The sequence below is a fragment of the Salmo trutta genome, chromosome 33 (genome assembly GCF_901001165.1).
Source record: "Salmo trutta chromosome 33, fSalTru1.1, whole genome shotgun sequence".
Taxonomy (NCBI): Eukaryota; Metazoa; Chordata; class Actinopteri; order Salmoniformes; family Salmonidae; genus Salmo; species Salmo trutta.
In genome coordinates this window covers 3,858,923-3,879,878 of record NC_042989.1, presented here as the reverse complement: position 1 = coordinate 3,879,878, position 20,956 = coordinate 3,858,923, and the positions used below count along the sequence as shown (strand labels likewise).

The 20,956-nt window shown below is 41.2% G+C and overlaps 1 protein-coding gene across 3 annotated transcripts in view; it reads right to left on the bottom strand.

Moving 5' to 3' along the window:
- The window catches only part of LOC115172243 (SAM and SH3 domain-containing protein 1), an 84,192-nt gene that overhangs the window by 36,241 nt on the left and 26,995 nt on the right, over positions 1-20,956 (bottom strand). For 2 of the 3 annotated variants that reach the window (XM_029729480.1, XM_029729481.1), the window contains exon 2: positions 13,855-13,881. The exons of the other annotated variant lie outside the window; for it this stretch is intronic. In XM_029729480.1, coding sequence (XP_029585340.1) covers positions 13,855-13,881 — 27 coding nt within the window. The remainder of the gene's footprint in view (positions 1-13,854; positions 13,882-20,956) is intronic. 3 annotated transcript variants of the gene reach the window in all.

Below are 20,956 nucleotides of genomic sequence, written 5' to 3'. Positions count from 1 at the left end.
GAGAGAACAGGAGGACCTGTAGAGGCTAGCTGCTCTAAGTGGATTTTGACCCAAATGAGGCCTGAGGTTGATGAGGGACCACTGTGACATGTTGTCACAGCAACATACTGCATTTTAAAAAAGAGTGCTTATTCAATCTGACCTAGTCTGAAATCACATTACACAGTATACCTCTCTCTCCCCACCCTCGCTCTCTCCTCCGCCTCCCCCCATCATCTTCCCTTCCCCTCTCTCTTAACATCACCTTCCTTCCATCCACACAGACATGGACTGTTTCCTACAATAAGAGACAACAGACCAGCATTACCACACAGAAAAAACAAGTCTGTTAGTCCTTGTCATAATGTTATGCATATCAGCCACTGATATGCCCTCTCCTGCTTGAGCTCCTCCGCATAGAGGCTGTTGCTATATGGAAGAACATCCCACAGCGGGTGGCTGCTCATACATTTATTATCTAATATAATTTCTTTAAATCAATCACGGATAAAACAGAACTGTTGAAAAAGGGCCTGAATGAAACTTTAAAAGAAGATGGGAATAAGTGGAACAAACGCTGAGCATTTCTAACAAGCGGACAAAAATGTCCCAAAAATATCTCCACAGACAAGAGATTAAAAATCAACGAGAGAGAACGAGGCACATGGAGAGAGAGAGCGAGAGACACACAGAAATCTAGGGGGTCGTTTTCCCTCTGTATGGTTGAGGAGCCTGCCAGTAGATTGTTTCTGGCCTTAAACAATGTTTAATTCAGAGGTGCAGAAATAATTTCATCTGGCTTCATGCAATGGTAATCAACACACATGGTGTATTTGTCCCAAATGGTACCCTAATCCCATTTGGGACAAATCCAGTGAGTCCCCTGAGATTTCAGCAGCCCATCCACAACACTGTGGTTTGCAGTGTTAATATTTGTGGGAATCAACTTCTCCACTAGACCAACACCTTGGGAGAGGCAAAGAAAGAGCTCCCAGGAGAGACAGGGAAGCTGTCAATCTTGTTATAACATGCTCGATAAGGCTGCAAACCAATGGAACAGAAAATAAACATTTATTAAGATTCAATGAAACCTACAATCAACATGTTGTACATTTGTTCCCTTTTTCTGTTGTAAAAATGTGCCTACATTGTGATTACAATCCAGTGAAAAGATTTCTACCTTCCTGAAATGATGCACAGTGCATTTGGCCACTGTGTACAATTTTACAATTTTATAATTTCATAGTTTATCTATTAGCTACAAAGACTCAGAGATATTGCTCATAAATCCTCAAACGTTGAAATATGACATTGAACATTTCTCATCAAGACCTCACTTTCATTTTAGAGCTATTAAAAAAGTGTGTTTAATACGACCTGCAACAGAGGTTCCACGTAGAGAAAGATATAGAATTCACAACCATTAACTTGTTCATTTCCCCATCTTTTCTGCGTGAATCCTTTTGGTTTAAGTATTCTGCATTTTTCAGGGTGAGATGATATTTTCATAAGTTTGTCACTCGGTTGGATCTTATCCATTTAGATTGGAAACGGTCTCATCTTATTGGAAAAATGAAATGGAATGCATTTTACTGTATCTTTCTTTCAACCTCACAATCCTGGAAACATAGGAGACTGGTGGTGTCTGTGCATTGAAGTGACTGAACACACATTGACAGGTTTAAACCAGCCAAATGTGAGTCGCTCACACAGAGGCCTATGCTACATATTGAATAAAAATTGGTTTTTTTTCGTAACCTGGTCATGGATATTATCCAGCTGTATTCCCAGTCATGTGACATCCATAGATTAGAGCCTAATGAATTTAGTTCAATTGACTGATTTCCTTATATGAACTGTAAATTAGTAAATCTTTGAAATTGTTGCGTGTCGCATTTATATTTTTTGTTCAGTGTAGCTATGGAGGAGGATGTCCTTGGGAGGACAGACAGAAAAAGGAGATGGGAAAGCTGAGAGTCAGTCAACTGAAGATCTAAATAAAGATTCCTAGGTGAGAAACTTATCTCCACTATTTTAGTTATATTATCAAAATCATTAAATCAAAGCACGTTTTCACCTGATTAAGCAGAAACCGGGTTTAATATATATACTGCTCAAAAAAATAAAGGGAACACTTAAACAACACAATGTAACTCCAAGTCAATCACACTTCTGTGCAATCAAACTGTCCACTTAGGAAGCAACACTGATTTACAATAAATGTCACATGCTGTTGTGCAAATGGAATAGACAACAGGTGGAAATTATAGGCAATAAGCAAGACACCCCCAATAAAGGAGTGGTTCTGCAGGTGGAGACCACAGACCACTTCTCAGTTCCTATGCTTCCTGGCTGATGTTTTGGTCACTTTTGAATGCTGGCGGTGCTTTCACTCTAGTGGTAGCATGAGACGGAGTCTACAACCCACACAAGTGGCTCAGGTAGTGCAGCTCATCCAGGATAGCACATCAATGCGAGCTGTGGCAAGAAGGTTTGCTGTGTCTGTCAGCGTAGTGTCCAGAGCATGGAGGCGCTACCAGGAGACAGGCCAGTACATCAGGAGACGTGGAGGAGGCCGTAGGAGGGCAACAACCCAGCAGTAGGACCGCTACCTCCGCCTTTGTGCAAGGAGGAGCAGGAGGAGCACTGCCAGAGCCCTGCAAAATGACCTCCAGCAGGCCACAAATGTGCATGTGTCTGCTCAAACGGTCAGAAACAGTCCATGAGGGTGGTATGAGGGCCCGACGTCCACAGGTGGGGGTTGTGCTTACAGCCCAATACCGTGCAGGACGTTTGGCATTTGCCAGAGAACATCAAGATTGGCAAATTTGCCACTGGCGCCCTGTGCTCTTCACAGATGAAAGCAGGTTCCCACTGAGCACGTGACAGACGTGACAGAGTCTGGAGACACCGTGGAGAACGTTCTGCTGACTGCAACATCCTCCAGCATGACCGGTTTGGCGGTGGGTCAGTCATGGTGTGGGGTGGCATTTCTTTGGGGGGGCCGCACAGCCCTCCATGTGCTCGCCAGAGGTAGCCTGACTGCCATTAGGTGCCGAGATGAGATCCTCAGACCCCTTGTGAGACCATATGCTGGTGCGGTTGGCCCTGTGTTCCTCCTAATGCAAGACAATGCTAGACCTCATGTGGCTGGAGTGTGTCAGCAGTTCTTGCAAGAGGAAGGCATTGATGCTATGGACTGGCCCGCCCGTTCCCCAGACCTGAATCCAATTGAGCACATCTGGGACATCATGTCTCGCTCCATCCACCAACGCCACGTTGCACCACAGACTGTCCAGGAGTTGGCGGATGCTTTAGTCCAGGTCTGGGAGGAGATCCCTCAGGAGACCATCCGCCACCTCATCAGGAGCATGCCCAGGCGTTGTAGGGAGGTCATACAGGCACGTGGAGGCCACACACACTACTGAGCCTCATTTTGACTTGTTTTAAGGACATTACATCAAAGTTGGATCAGCCTGTAGGGTGGTTTTCCACTTTAATTCTGAGTGTGACTCCAAATCCAGACCTCCATGGGTTGATAAATTGGATTTCCATTGATTATGTTTGTGTGATTTCGTTGTCAGCACATTAAACTATGTACAGAAAAAAGTATTTAATAAGATTATTTCTTTCATTCAGATCTAGGATGTGTTTAAGTGTCCCCTTTATTTTTTGGAGCAGTGTAATATATATATATTTTATATTTTTTTACATATACAAAAATATATATATTTTTTAAGTATAATTTATATTCCTAAAACATATATTGAAAATTATACTGTTGCTGCTTGTTCTTGTCAAATATTTGATTTATAGCCAGGAGTCAAAAACACCGGTTTTAAAATGTCCAAATTCATAATCAAATGCTGAAATAGATTGTGATATTTTGAAGACCAAAACATAAAAATGACTCCTTACACATACATTATCACACCTGTGTTCAGATGACTTAAATCTGGCTAAATTAGAACCTTAAAAACAGCACACTCACCAACATTCACCAAGTGGCCACTCCAAACTAGAATTCATTAGCTTGTTCTACTATAAAATCAATAGTCCGTGCAAATGAAATCACTCTCATAAATATTGTAGGAAGATATATTTAACTAGGACAACCTCTGCGACATGTACCGTTTGCACTCTTCTCAAAGACAAACCACAATGTACTTGAGTATACTGCATGCCTTCAGAAAGTATTCATACCCCTTCAATTACTCCACTTTGTGTTACAGCCTGAATTCAAGATGGATTAAATATATATTTTTAACCATCTACACGCAACCCTATAATGAAAGCGAAAACATGTTTTTAGAAATGTTTGCACATTTCTTGTAAAAGAAACACAGAAATATCTCATTGAAATAAGTATTCACACCCTTTTGCTATGACACTCCAAATTGAGCTCAGGTGCATCCAATTTCCTTCGTTCATCCTTGAGATGTCACTACAACTTGGAGTCCACCTGTGGCCAATTCAATTGTTTGGACATGACTTAGAAAAAAAACACACCCGTTTACAGAAGATCCCACAGTTGACAGTGCATGCCAAAGCAGAAACTATACCATGAAGTCCAAGGAACTGTCCGTAGATCTCCGAGAGAGAATTGTGATGGGACATATCTGGGGAAGGGTATAGAACAATTTCAAGAGTGTTGAAAGTTTCCAAGAGCACAGTGGTCTCCATCACTGGGAAATTGAAAAAAATATGGAACTACCCAGACCAAACTGAGAAACCGGGTAAGAAGGTGACCAAGAACCCAATGGCCACTCTGACTGAACTACAGAGGTCCTTGGCTGAGATGGGAGAACCTGCCAGAAGGACTTTAGTATCTACAGCACCTCACCAATCTGGGCTTTATGGAAGTGGCCAGATGGAAGCCTGTCCTGAGAAAAAGGCTCATCACCCGTCTAACACCATACCTACCGTGAAGCATCATGCGATGGGGATGCTTTTCAGCGGCAGGGACTGAGAGACTAGTAAGGATAGAGTGAACAATTCCTAGAGCCAAATACAGGCAAATCCTTTGAGATCTGGAGGCGAAAGAAACAAAACCTCCAGGGTGCCCTATTGTAGCAGGCACTGATGCAGTAACGGCCCCTTTATCGACTTTTGTTGACTTCATTAGACCCCTCGCAGAACAGCTCCCCTCCTTTGTAAAGGACACCAGCAGTGTGATCTCTATTATTGAATCTCTTGATCCTCTCCCGGATAACACCTTGTTAGTTACTTTTGATGATGTTGAGTCGTTATACACGAATATTCCACACGAGGGCGATATTGAAGCCATGGAACATTTTGTTCTGTAACGTGACCCTAATGAATTACCTTCCAGTGCATGCATTATAACATTGGCTGAAATAGTACTCACACACACACACACACACACACACACACACACACACTTCTTCATGTTTCTAAATTATTTCTTTATTCAGACGAAGGGTACTGCTATGGGATCCCCTATGGCCCTGAACTATGCTAATTTGTATGTGGGTTACATTGAGAAACAGTCAATGTTCAACCCTCTCAAACGTTTTCTTGCCTAACATTTGGAAACGGTACATTGATTATATTTTTGTTCTATGGAGGGGTGATGCAAAACAGCTCCAGGAAGTCCATGCTTTTCTTAACTCTTGTTCTGAGCATCTGAGATTTACAATGTAGTCTGACACACGTCAAATCAGTTTCCTTGACCTTCTGATTTTGGGTGAGGATAATGTTCTATACACTGACCTTTACAGGAAACCTACCGATCGTAACAGTTTGAGGGCTGATAGTGGTCACCCCTTCCCTTGAAAAACAGTTTAGCCTACAGCCAATTCTGCCGAATCAAAATAATTTGCAAAAAACATTCAGATTGAAAGAAATATGTCTGAGACACAAAGAAAATAAAGAGGGGGTACAAAAATTGTCAGATTAATACTGCCATTGAGAAAATTCAAAACAAATCTAGACATGATCTCTTTCAAGGACAGTCTCGCAAAAATAAGCATTCTTGCATTCTAACTACCCGCTATTCAAAGTGCTCTGAACAAATTAAGGGAATAGTTCAAACATTGGCACATTCTATGATCCGATGACAGTATCGGTAATGTGTTTTCGGACCTTCCCTTTGTCGTATTCTCACGGGGCAGAAATCAGAACTCAATTGGTCGACTGATTTATCGCCCCAAAATATCCCTGCACAACATTTATTTGTGCCTCTACCGAATGGAAACTACAAGTGTAATGGCTGCGTTCAATGCAATGGCACTTACAAATGTAGATCCTTCAAACAGGGAAACCGATCCCAACCAAAGGTGTTATCACGTGCTCCACTAAGGCAGTTATCTTAACTTGTCCTTACGTGGATAAAACAAAGCACGAATTAAAAGTGTGAATCTCGGAGCAACGTAGCACCTTTAGGTGCAGGAACTCGACTTACCCAGTTGCGGCCCACTTTTTGGAAGCGAACCACTCGATTTCGTCCCATCGGCATTGAACATGTCACCTTCCCTAGGAGAGGGGGGCCCTCGACAATTTATTGTTAAAACGAGAGGCTTGCTCCCTTCGGTCTCAACAAATATTTTGATCTTTAGCCATTCTTTTTATTGTGATTTTGCTATTGTAGCCAAATTGTATCTATGATCGTATGCTATCATTCATGTTTTTTGTATGTTATTTTTATATCTGAGAATTAACCAATGATATCAGGCCACACCCAGCCATGATTCCAGACACCTGTGTGAGTGTGTCCTTTGACACTATATAATCTAGTCACCCCGCAGTGTTTGTCATTATACCCTGATGAAGACAGCTTGTCTGTCGAAACGGATATTAGATTATTAAATTATTGCATCTGAGCTCCTAGTGTGCGGCTCTCCTTTTCTTTTTCAAATCCTTGATAAGAACCTGCTTCAGAGTGCAAACAAACTTAGACTGAGATTTACATTTCACCAGGACAATGACCCCAAGCATACAGCCAAAGCAACACTGGAATAGCTTCAGAACAAGAATGTGAAAGTCCTTAAGTAGCCCAGCCAAAGCCCAGACTTGAATCCCATTGAAAATCTGTGGAAAGACTTGAAGATTGCTGTTCACCGCCGCTCCCTATCTAATTTAAGAGCTTGAGAAAAATCTGACTCAGGGGTGTGAATACTTCTGTAAATGAGAAGCATTTCATTTTCAACAAATTTGCTAAACTTTCTAAAAACATGTTTTCACTTGTCATTATGGGGTATTGTATGTAGATGCAGGCTGCAACAAAATGTGGAATAAGTCAAGGGGTATGAATACTTTCTGAAGGCACCGTACCTGTCGATTGATGAGAACCTGTAGTAACCATTTATCAACTAATCTCCTTGTGCCACAATGTTTACGGTAGATGGCCAACATGAAAAAAGGAAACGCAACAATTGACTGGATCATTTTTTATGACTCATCACCTCACAGGTAATTCTATATAGCGACAGGGGCTGGCTTTCATTTAAGTGATACAGTAGCTTGACTATTTGTTTGTGACCAGCGACTTTTATACAAAGAGCACTCAATTATCTGTGCCATTTGAGTTTGAAAATGACAACTGCTTCTAAGTCCTGGGACAGACAGGCACGTATGATAAAAACAGAACTAAACGAAACACAAGCTGTTTAAAGCGTCAATTTAGTATAATCTTGATGACTAAATGTTTATATTTACATCACCAATCAGGTAAAAAGTATGTGTAATTCCACTCTGTGGTGAAAATGCAAGCTTGTTGTAAAGGTAGTAACACAGTGTCCACATTAGGAAAATGTGTGCAATATAAAATAATTTAATATGGCAAAATAATTCAACATGTCAATTTAGGATGATAGTAGGTTGCCCACTCACAAGCTATTGCAACAATTACATCTAATTCTATTTAATAATTTAGAGAGTTCAAAAATGCACTCAAACAATTTAACCAGGCACTCTAGGCTAGAGCTCCCACAGTGTATGAGCAGCAGCCTGAACTTTCGACATCACTACCACACACACTACCACACACACTTAGGAGACAATGTTCCCAGCGCTGTAGTGAGGTCTGTTGGAGCTTGTAGATGTCAAAAGGAGTGTGTAGAAAGGGTATGCAGGAACATTTTAAGTACATTAGCGGGGCGTTAGGTTCCGTCTCCTGAAAAATAAAATCTCCCACAGGGAAGAGACAGGCCTTCACTTAGGACTCTACCACAGTTAAGAACAACGACCACAGAAGAGAGAATGAGTGACTGTGAAAGAGGGACAGAAAGAGGAGAGACAGTCTTAATGTGAATGAGCTCCTTTTCAATAACCACGAGCTCCATGCTCGCTCATTCTCCTTCACAGCAGAGCCAAAAGCATCGAGTGCACATTCATTTACTTCAGTCAGTTCGATTATACTTATTTTAGTGATGAGGGCTCTGTTGAAATTAAAGTCCTTTTGTCTCTGGTGCCATGAGCCTTTCAAACAGACCCTCTAGTTCTCAGGACATTAGCTGTGTCACAAATGACACCCTATTCCCAAAATATTGTAATACTTTTGACCAGAGCTTCAAAATGGGCCACAGATTTTGATCTTGGTCTAGATTGAGATCTCCATTATCTCAATCACTGCACCCCAGCCAGTTCGTCTTCATGTGCTACCGTGTCTCTTAAAAAGGTCCAACAGAGTACAAGTCATAATACCTATAAATGCTAGCGGTCAAACAGGGAAATGTTTCAAATCGTTTTCCACCATTAATTTTCCCCTTAAGGGAGTTTAGAAACATTTTAAAATAAGGGCTGTGTTTTGTTTAGGCCTACCCTGGCCTGATGTTTTGATAATATAAAAAGTCTCTCTAGGACAAGGTGACTTATATATATATATATATATATTATATTAATATATATATATAAGCTGTATTTACCCCCCCAAAATTAAAATGCTAATTTGGATACCATGATGATCTGGACGAGACTGGCGAATCGAGGCAAAGTTATGGATTTCTGGATGAACTATCGAATGTTAGCTTAATGTAGTAATGAATTGGCTACATTTCTTTAAAATGGACAATTATATGAACTGTCTTGTGCAAGTTTTAAAATTGAGCATGCCGGGATTTGTGGTTTTGTATGTCGTCTACTTTGATGCTAATTAGCATTTTCGAATCAGAGCAAATAAAGCCAGATATTGACAAAAGCTAGTTACCTTGTCTAAGAGATTTACACGGTTATTTGACCGATAGGTTTTATGGACATCTCCACTGTGGGGCTCTATTAACCTCTACAGGATCGGTGTCCTCCCCGCGGGATGGTTGAGCTAACGTAGGCTAATGCGATTTTCATTAGGTTGTAAGTAACAAGAAAATTTCCCAGGACATAGACATATATCTGATATTCACAGAAAGCTTAAATTCTTGTTAATCTAACTGCACTGTCCAATTTACAGTAGCTATTACAGTGAAATAATACCATGCTATTGTTTGAGGAGAGTGCACAATTATTAACTTAAATGTATGAATAAACCAATTAGGCACATTTGGGCATGGCCGATATAATTTGGGCCAATTTCAAGTTCTCATAACAATCGGTAATCGGCCTTTTTGAACACCGATTATGGCCGATCATTGCAATCCATGAGGAAACTGCGTGGCAGGCTGACCACCTGTTACGCGAGTGCAGCGTCAAAAGGACCTTGTGGCTGCAATGAGCCAAGGTAAGTTGCTAGTTAGCATTAAACTTATATAAAAAAATAAAATAAAAAAAAAACTATTTTCAAGGCCGGATAAAAAAACGTACCCGATTTAAACTGGTTACTACTCTTGCCCAGAAACGAGAATATGCATATAATTAGAAAATTTTGAATAGAAAACACTCTAAAGTTTCTAAAACTGTGAATGGTGTCTGTGAGTATAACAGAACTCATATGGCAGGCCAAAACCTGAGAAGATTCCATACAGGAAGTGCCCTGTCTGACAATTTGTTGTCCTTCTGTTGCATCTCTATCGAAAATACAGCATCTGTGCTGTAACGTGACACTTTCTAAGGCTTCCATTGGCTCTCTAAAGCTGCCAGAAAGTGGAATGGGGTGTCTGCTGTCTCTGGGCAAAGAACAGCAGCAGAGTTTGTAAGTGGTCAGCCTGGGGACAGTGAGACTGAGATGCGCGTTCACGAGACTTCTCCAGTTTTTTTCTTTCAGCCTTTAAATGAATACAACGTTGCCCGGTTGGAATATTATCGCTATTTTACGAGAAAAATCGCATAAAATTTGATTTTAAACAGCGTTTGACATGCTTCTAAGTACGGTAATGGAATATTTTGCATTTTTTGTCACGAAATGCGCTCGCGCATTACCCTTTGGATAGTGACCTGAACGCACAAACAAAACGGCGGTATTTGGATATAACTATGGATTATTTGGAACCAAAACAACATTTGTTGTTGAAGTAGAAGTCCTGGGAGTGCATTCTGACGAAGAACAGCAAAGGTAATCCAATTTTTCCTATAGTAAATCTGAGTTTGGTGAGTACCAAACTTGGTCGGTGTCAAAATAGCTAGCCTTTTATGGCCGGGCTATCTACTCAGAACATTGCAAAATGTGCTTTCACCGAAAAGCTATTTTAAAATCGGACACCGCGATTGCATAAAGGAGTCTGTATCTATAATTCTTAAAATAATTATGTTTTTTGTGAACGTTTATCGTGAGTAATTTAGTAAATTCACCGGAAGTGTTCGGTGGGAATGCTAGTTCTGAACGTCACATGCTAATGTAAAAAGCTGGTTTTTGATATAAATATGAACTTGATTGAACAAAACATGCATGTATTGTATAACAATGTCCTAGGAGTGTCATCTGATGAAGATCATCAAAGGTTAGTGGTGCATTTAGCTGTGGTTTTGGTTTTTGTGACATTATATGCTAACTTGAAAAATGGGTGTGTGATTATTTCTGGCTGGGTACTCTGCTGACATAATCTAATGTTTTGCTTTCGTTGTAAAGCCTTTTTGAAATCGGACAGTGTGGTTAGATTAACGAGAGTCTTGTCTTTAAAATGGTGTAAAATAGTCATATGTTTGAGAAATTGAAGTAATAGCATTTCTAAAGTATTTGAATATCGCGCCACGGGATTCCACTGGCTGTTGACTAGGGTGGGACGTTTGCTAGCCCATAGAGGTTAACTAGCTTGTCCTGCGTTGCATATAATCAATGTGGTGCCTGTTAATTTATCATTGACTCACAGCCTACTTCAACTTTGCCAAACGGGTGACGATTTAAATCAAATCAAAGTTTGTCACGTCCGCCGAATACAACAGGTGTAGACCTTACAGTGAAATGCTTACTTACAGGCTCTAACCAATAGTGCGAAAAAAAGGTATATATATATATATATATATATATATATATATATATATATATATATATATATATATAGCAGTAGCGTAAAAGGAGGGGTTGGCGGGAGGTGGGACACAATGTAGATAGCCCAGTTAGCCAATGTGCGGGGGCACTGGTTGGTCGGGCCAATTGAGGTAGTATGTATATGGATGTATGGTTAAAGTGACTATGCATATAAGATAAACAGAGTAGCAGCAGCAGACGTCATACCTGAGCGGTATGACGTCTGCGTGGTCCCATGGTGTTAATACTTGCTTTTGTTACTATTGTTTGTACAGATGAACGTGGTACCTTCAGGCGTTTGGAAATTGCTCCCAAGGATGAACCAGACTTGGAGGTCTACCATTTGTTTTTGAGGTCATGGCTGATTTCTTATGATTTTCCCATGATGTCAAGCAAAGAGGCAGTGTGTTTGAAGGTAGGCCTTGAAATACATCCACAGGTACAGCTCCAATTGACTCAAATTATGTCAATTAGCCTATCAGAAGCTTCTAAAGCCATGACATCATTTTCTGGAATTTTCCAAGCTGTTTAAAGGCACAGTCAACTTAGTGTATGTAAACTTCTGACCCACTGGAATTGTGATACAGTGAATTATAAGTGAAATAATCTGTCTGTAAACAATTGTTGGAAAAATTACCTTTCATGCACAAAGTAGATGTCCTAACCGACTTGCCAAAACTATTGTTTATTAACAAGAAATGTGTGGAGTGGTTGAAAAACGAGTTTTAATGACTCCAACCTAAGTGTATGTAAACACATTTGACTGCACTGGGCCTTTAAAGATGCACTATGCAGAAATCACTCCGCCATTTCCTGTATGCAAAAATTCTAATAGTTTGCCTAATTTCAGTTTGTGTGACAAAACAAGCAAGTATAGTGTACAGAGTCATTGTACCATTTAAACTGCTGTGAAATATCTTTGCTATAACCAAAAATATTGATTTTCAGCTATTTGAAGCTGGTAAAAGATGCAAAAACAAAACAAAGCATAGAAATAGTACACAAGGTCCATTATATCAGGAAACACATTAAGCAACGTACAAAAAATGAGATTCATGAATAAATCCTGTATTCTAAATTTAGTGTGTCTAAATGTGGAGATTGTGTCTTAGAGATATGGCAACATTGTGACCAAAAGTATCTCCGTCATAAAGAGTTTAGATCAAGGTACGGTGAGTGTATACATTTTCATTATGAGTAGGTGATTTCTGCGGAAATTGAACCCACAATCTTCACATAGCTAGAGCCATGGTCTTACCAACTGAACCAAACAGGACCACAGAGAGAGAAATAGAGGCCCAGGTATATGCAAGTCAGAGACAGGACAATTCTTTAAAAAAATTTGAGGTTATTACACATTTCATGATTTACAATTTCTGATTAGGCCTACTTCATTCAGTGATACATTTAGAGGGTCAGGTACAAATCCCCCCAGTTTTATGAAAGCACACCAGATTAAAAGAAACTGCAGATTTATTTGATGTGCCCCATCCTGTCAAGGAACATGCAGGAGAGGAGCAGACAGGAGAAATCCCTGGGCTCTAGCCGTAAAGGTGCAATATCACTCAGCTTTACAGCAAAAAAAGTGACAAGGATACAGTTTCTCTAAAAACAAAATCACAGACTGTAGCTTTAAAGGAGACTGGCAATTCCACTAAAGTGATGCTGAGACTCAGATTTTTCACTTTAAAATGTCAAACAAAAACCAATGATTGCAACGTTAAAACAAACCATGCACAAGGACTACGGTCAAGAATTTCCACTGAATATTTTACAAAAACACATTTACTTGAACAGTGCAGATGCAAAGCTTGGTAACCGAATTATGGAATACATTTTAAAGTGAAAAATCTGTCTTCGCATCACTCTACTGTGGAATTTCCCAGACCAGAATAAAAGGAGGAATTGAAGGATTTATTAGTGGTGCCCCATTCTGCAGGGAATGGGGCACATGTTATTGAGGTTAACACTGTCAGATTTCTAGACAAACATAGAGAGCGTCAACTAAAAAGGTGTTAACCCTCCACATCTCAAGAGAACTGGAGCCGGCCACTCTTAAATAGCACCAGGGCCAGCACAGGTGAAACACCTTCCCACTAACGAGATGACCAACCAGCACAGGTGTAACACATACTAACGAGGTGACGCGTTGGTGCACCCCACGTGCTCACATCCAACCTCGAAATTTAAATGGAAAAACCAAATCCTGTAACACGTTCAATAGACAAACTACTGAGGCCAAAGCAAAGGAATCACTAGAAAAATGTAGTTTTTGTTAACCGGTGTATGATTAGTAGAGCTTTACAGTATACATTCTGGGGAGAGTGCACATGCAACATGTGAATGAGCCAGACAAGGACACCGCTGCGCTCCACTGCTCCCATAGAGGACATGTATCACACAACATGTGGGAAGGCATCTCTCACTCACTGACCGAAAGCCATCAAAGCAGCAGATGGAGTTAACTCCCATACATCTAAATTGACCAACTCTAGAATGGGAACCAAATTGACACTCACTGGCAAGGCAGGCTTGATGACAGAGTCCTAAGGAAGATACAAATGAGGTTAGATACAGGAGAGCAGAATCAGGTTCGGGCACAATGATCACAAAACTGGAGACTCCTTTTGAGGAAAGTGGACACAGCTGTGTTATTTGGACTTTTTTCCACTCCGATTAATTCAGTGATGTATGATGAGCACCTAACCCACACATACTGAAACACAAAAACACCACAATAGAGATTACTTCACCTAGAAACAGCCTACTGAATGCCACTTCAGGAAAAAGAGCCACAAGAGATGTACAGGCTCTTCTATGGTACTCTGTATGTTTGAAACAGCAAGAGCTGGTTGCTTGTACAGTATAGCACGAGTAGTAGAGCACAAGTTTGGATTGTGTTCATTCCCAGCATCACCATGATCTACCACACACACACACACACACACACACACACACACACACACACTCCACGGCGTACTAAACCTGACATCACAATCCACCATCCACCCCTAAATGGATTAAATTTAGATGGTGTGTCACTGGCCTACACACAAGACCCTATAATGTAAAAGTGGAATTAAGTTTATATAATTTTTTACAAATTAATTTAAAAAAATGAAATGCTGAAATGTCTTAAGTCAATAAGTATTCATCCCCTTTGTTATGGCAAGCCTAAATAAGTTCAGGAGGAAAAATGTGCTTAACAAGTCACATACTAATTTGCATGGACTCACTGTGTGCAGTAAATGCTTAACATAATTTTTGAACGACAAATATCTGCAAGATCCCTCATTCAAACAGTGAATTTCAAACACAGATTCAACCACAAAGACCAGGGAGGTTTTCCAATGCCTCACAAAGAAGGGCACCTATTGGTAGATGGGTAAAAATGTAAAAAGCAGACATTGAATATCCCTGAGTATGTTGAAGTTATCAATTACACTTTGGATGGTGTATCAATACAACAAGTCACTACAAAGGTACAGGCGTCCTTCCTAACTCTGTTGTCGGAGAGGAAGTAAACCGCTCAGGGATTTCCTCACGAGTCCAATGGTGACTCCTAGATCTGTCCTCGTGCTCCTAGATCTTAGTGCTGCTTTTGATATCATCGATCATCACATTCTTTTGGAGAGATTGGAAACCCAAATTGGTCTACATGGACAAGTTCTGGCCTGGTTTAGATCTTATCTGTCGGAAAGATATCAGTTCGCCTCTGTGAATGGTTTGTCCTCTGACAAATCAACTGTAAATTTCAGTGTTCCTCAAGGTTCCGTTTTAGGACCACTATTGTTTTCACTATATAATTTTACCTCTTGGGGATGTCATTCGAAAACATAATGTTAAATATAATTTTACCTCTTGGGGATGTCATTCGAAAACATAATGTTAAATTTCACTGCTATGCGGATGACACACAGCTGTACATTTCAATGAAACATGGTGAAGCCCCAAAATTGCCCTCGCTAGAAGCCTGTGTTTCAGACATAAGGAAGTGGATGGCTGCAAACTTTCTACTTTTAAACTCGGACAAAACAGAGATGCTTGTTCTAGGTCCCAAGAAACAAAGAGATCTTCTGTTGAATCTGACAATTAATCTGGATGGTTGTACAGTCATCTCAAATAAAACTGTGAAGGACCTCGGCGTTACTCTGGACCCTGATCTCTCTTTTGAAGAACATATCAAGACTGTTTCAAGGACAGCTTTTTTCCATCTACGTAACATAGCAAAAATCAGAAACTTTCTGTCCAAAAATGATGCAGAAAAATTAATCCATGCTTTTGTTACTTCTAGGTTGGACTACTGCAATGCTCTACTTTCCGGCTACCCGGATAAAGCACTAAATAAACTTCAGTTAGTGCTAAATACGGCTGCTAGAATCCTGACTAGAACCAAAAAATTTGATCATATTACTCCAGTGCTAGCCTCCCTACACTGGCTTCCTGTTAAGGCAAGGGCTGATTTCAAGGTTTTACTGCTAACCTACAAAGCATTACATGGGCTTGCTCCTACCCATCTTTCCGATTTGGTCCTGCCGTACATACCTACACGTACCCTACGGTCACAAGACGCGGGCCTCCTAATTGTCCCTAGAATTTCTAAGCAAACAGCTGGAGGCAGGGCTTTCTCCTATAGAGCTCCATTTTTATGGAATGGTCTGCCTACCCATGTGAGAGACGCAGACTCAGTCTCAACCTTTAAGTCTTTACTGATGTTACCAACCGGCTCAGAGTTCGCAACAAAAGGGAGACAACGTGGAGACAAGGAGTATCAAAATAGTTACTTTATTTAATAAAGTAACTAAGTAATTAACAATGGTGTGTGTAATTAGTAGTATAAGTGAGTGTTTTGCATACCTGAATGTAATAACGCAGAGTGTTGAAGGGTGCCAAAGCAAAACAACCAAAAACCACAACTACCACAGCCAAAAACAACAAGGTGTCAGCATGGAGAGAGTCTCCCCAATGAATGTGGAAGAGGTGCCTTTATCCTGGGACACACCCGGGCCCAGGTGTTTCCCATGTAGCTGACGACCCTCCCAACTCCGCCCACCGGCATCCTAATAAGGAACAAGAGCAAAGAGAGAAAATACGGCAGACAGAGTGGGAGGGTCTTCACACTGAAGACTCATCTCTTCAGTAGGTCCTATGATTAAGTGTAGTCTGGCCCAGGGGTGTGAAGGTGAACGGAAAGGCTGGAGCAACAAACCACCCTTGCCGTCTCTGCCTGGCCGGTTCCCCTCTCTCCACTGGGATTCTCTGCCTCTAACCCTATTACAGGGGCTGAGTCACTGGCTTACTGGTGTTCTTCCATGCCGTCCCTGGGAGGGGTGCGTCACTTGAGTGGGTTGAGTCACTGACGTGGTCTTCCTGTCTGGGTTGGCGCCCCCCCTTGGGTTGTGCCGTGGCGGAGATCTTTGTAGGCTATACTCGGCCTTGTCTCAGGATGGTAGGTTGGTGGTTGGAGATATCCCTCCAGTGGTGTGGGGGCTGTGCTTTGGCAAAGTGGGTGGGTTTATATCCTGCCTGTTTGGCCCTGTCCGGGGGTTTCATCGGATGGGGCCACAGTGTCTCCTGACCCCTCCTGTCTCAGCCTCCAGTATTTATGCTGCAGTAGTTTGTGTGTCGGGGGGCTAGGGTCAGTCTGTTACATCTGGAGTATTTCTCGTCTTATCCGGTGTCCTGTGTGAATTTAAATATGCTCTCTCTAATTCTCTCTTTCTTTCTCTCTCTCGGAGGACCTGAGCCCTAGGACCATGCCTCAGGACTACTTGGCATGATGACTCCTTGCTGTCCCCAGTCCACCTGGCCGTGCTGCTGCTCCAGTTTCAACTGTTCTGCCTGCGGCTATGGAACCCTGGCCTGTTCACCGGACGTGCTACCTGTCCCAGACCTGCTGTCCCAGACCTGCTGGAACCCTGACCTGTTCACTGGACGTTCTACCTGTCCCAGACCTGCTGGAACCCTGACCTGTTCACCGGACGTGCTACCTGTCCCAGACCTGCTGTTTTCAACTCTCTAGAGACAGCAGGAGCGATAGAGATACTCTCAAAGATCGGCTATGAAAAAGCCAACTGACACTTACTCGAGTTGCTGACTTGTTGCACCCTCGACAACTACTATGATTATTATTATTTGACCATGCTGGTCATTTCTGAACATTTGAACATCTTGGCCATGTGCTGTTATAATCTCCACCCGGCACAGCCAGAAGAGGACTGGCCACCTCTCATAGCCTGGTTCCTCTCTAGGTTTCGGCCTTTCTAGGGAGTTTTTCCTAGCCACCGTGCTTCTACACCTGCATTGCTTGCTGTTTGGGGTTTTAGGCTGGGTTTCTGTACAGCACTTTGAGATATCAGCTGATGTAAGAAGGGCTATATAAATACATTTGATTTGATTTAACTAAAACAATTTATTTAACTAGGCAAGTCAGATAAGAAGAAATTCTTATTTTAATGGCTGTGATAGTTTACACAGGCAAAATCTTATGACAAAAACCTGGTTCAGTCTGCTTTCCAACAGACAGAGACAAATTCATCTTCCAGCAGGACAATGTTACCAAGATGACATTTAATGTTCCTGAGTGGCCTAGCTACAGTTTTGAAATAAATTGGCTTGAAAATCTATGGCGAGACATGAAAATGGCTGTCTAGCAGTGATCAACAACCAACTTGACAGAGCTTGAAGAAATATTAAAAGAATGTGAAAGATAGTAGAATCCAGGTGTGCAAAGCTATACATTTGTAAAATATTCTAAAAACATGCTTTCACTTTGTCATTATGGGGGTATTGTGTGTAGATGGGTAAGAAAAAAAGATAACATTTTATCAATTTTGTATTCAGGTTGTAACAAATTGTGTAATAAGTTGAGGGGTATGAATACTTTTGAAGGCACTGATTTTAACATATTAGCCTATGCATGATCCATACTTTCAGGTATACTATTAGAAGGAAGCATTATCACCTGTAGCCCAACTGATGTAGCATAGTGGCTATAAATGATTGATCGTCTCATGAAGAAAGTCATCCTCTTTGCAGAGTTTTGAAACAAGTATATCCTAAAACTGTCTAGAATGCTTGAACATTTGTACCGTAACAAAACCAGTGTAGAAATCTCTCAAACTCTCATGTTTGAATCAATTAATTGTCTACCCTGTAAATTCCCCCCATATCCTTTGAATCAATGTTTTTGAATCTAGTGAGACAGGAACTTTAAAAAACTAAAATGTCAACGCATCTGCTATCCTCTTCAGGGCTCTCCCTTATTCACGGTAGACTGATGATGTTGTTGTTGAAAGAAGAATGTTCTCTGTTATAATGCAAAGGCCAACATTTCATAAAACTATTTTTCAATTAATTGTGTCCTGATAAATACTTCAGGCACAAATGTCAAAAACATTTCACAGGATTTTACAGACCTGTCTCTCACCTAACACCACTAACATACTCTGAGACCAGGGACACCAATACATTATACAGTATTCTAATTTACATTATATTCCCATCTGTGCCATGCATATTAACATGGTGTATGTGGAGCAGCCAGGGGGTGACACAGCCTGCCGAGAGAGCGAGATGGAAAGAGCGAGAGCAAGAAAGAGACAGAGATGGAAATAAAGACAGACGGAGATGGAAATAAAGATGAGAGCGAGAAGGCGGGGGGGGGGGGGGCGAGAGAGAAAAGGTGAGCACGCGAGAAAGAGATCGCACGAGTCACTCTTACATGGGAACCATTGGGCATGATGACAAACAACGCTCCAGTAAACATCGGCTGTTCAAGGAATCTCTGCTCTCTGACTGCTTTTAAAGCGCATTAAGAATTTCGATATGGATGTTTAACAATGTCACACACGGTAGAAAGAACTCCTGACAAACACAAAAATATGCTACATTGTTCTCAGGGGCCTCATTTATAAACCGTGCGTATGTACACAATATACCCCAAAATGTGCGTGTGGCAGTTCACACGCAAAAGTTGGCATTTATAAGTATTCAGACCCCTTACAGTTTTCCCACATTGTTATGTTACAGCCTTATTCTAAAATGTATTAAATAAAACATTGCATCAATCTACACACAATACCCCATAATGAAAAGGCGAAAACAGAAATACCTTATTTACATAAGTATTCAGACCCTTCGCTATGAGACTTGAAATTGAGCTCAGGTGCATCCTGTTTACATTGATCATCCTTGAGATGCACCACCTGTGGTAAATTCAATTGATTGGACACGATTTGGAAAGGCACACACCTGACAGAGGTCTCACAGTTGACAGAGCATGTCAGAGCAAAAACCAAGCCATGAGGTCGAAGGAATTGTCCGTAGAGCTCCGAGACAAGATTGTGTCGAGGCACAGATCTTGGGAAGGGTACCAAAAAATTTCTGCAGCATTGAAGTTCCCCAAGAACACAGTGGCCTTCATTATTCAAAAATGAAATAAGTTTGGAACCACCAAGACTCTTCCTAGAGCTGGCCGCCCGGCCAAACTGAGCAATCAGGGGAGAAGGGCCTTGGTCAGGGAGGTGAGAGCTCCTCTGTGGAGATGGGAGAACCTTCCAGAAGGACAACCATCTCTGCAGCACTCTACCAATCAGGCCTTTATGGTAGAGTGGCCAGATGGAAGCCACTTCTCAGTAAAAAGGCACATGACATCTCACTTGGAGTTTGCCAAAAGGCACCCAAAAGGACTCTGTCCATGAGAAACAAGATTCTCGGGTCTGATGAAACCAAGACTGAATTCTCAATGCCAAGGGTCACGTCTGGAGGAACCATCCTTATGGTAAAACATGGGTGGCAGCGTCATGCTGTGGGGATGTTTTCAGCAGCAGTGACTGGGTGACTAGTCAGGATCGAGGGAAAGATGAACGGAGAAAAGTACAGAGATCCTTGATGAAAACTTGCTCTAGAGTGCTCAGGACCTCAGACTGGGGCGAAGGTTCACCTTCCAACAGGACAACAACTAAGACAACGCAGTGGCTTCAGGACAATTCTCTGAGGGGCCAAGCCAGAACCGAATGGGAGAAACTCCCTAAATACAGGTGTGTCAAGCTTGTTAAGTCATACCCAAGGAGACAAGACTGTAATAGCTGCCAAAGGTGCTTCAACAAAGTACTGAGTCAAGGGTCTGAATACTTATGTAAATGTGATAGCAGTTTTATATTTTTTATAAAATGTGTTTTTGCTTTGTCATTATGGGGTATTGTGTGTAGATTGATGAGAAAAAACAAAATTATATCCATTTTAGATTAAGGCTGTAAAGTAACAAAATGTGGAAAAAGTCAAGGGGTCTGAATACTTTCCAAATGCACTGTAAATTTAACTTAACTGGAGAATGTGCTCACCTCCCTGCAAACTTTAGTTTTGCGTATGCATATCTCCGCCAATGGTTGAAATATTGCATTAAAAGTGGGCAAGTAAGTATTTTGTGCAAATGGGGGATATGATAAAGCTTATTCTTAAAAATAAAATAGGAGGAAAACATTATTTCCTCCTATTACAAATTTTCCATTTGTGAGTAGAGCAAAAATCTATGCATTTTTTAAAAAAATCTAAAATAGGGAAACAAATGTATGATGTACATAACCTGTACAGCTGTTTCTGAGACTCTTTTAACCTGTA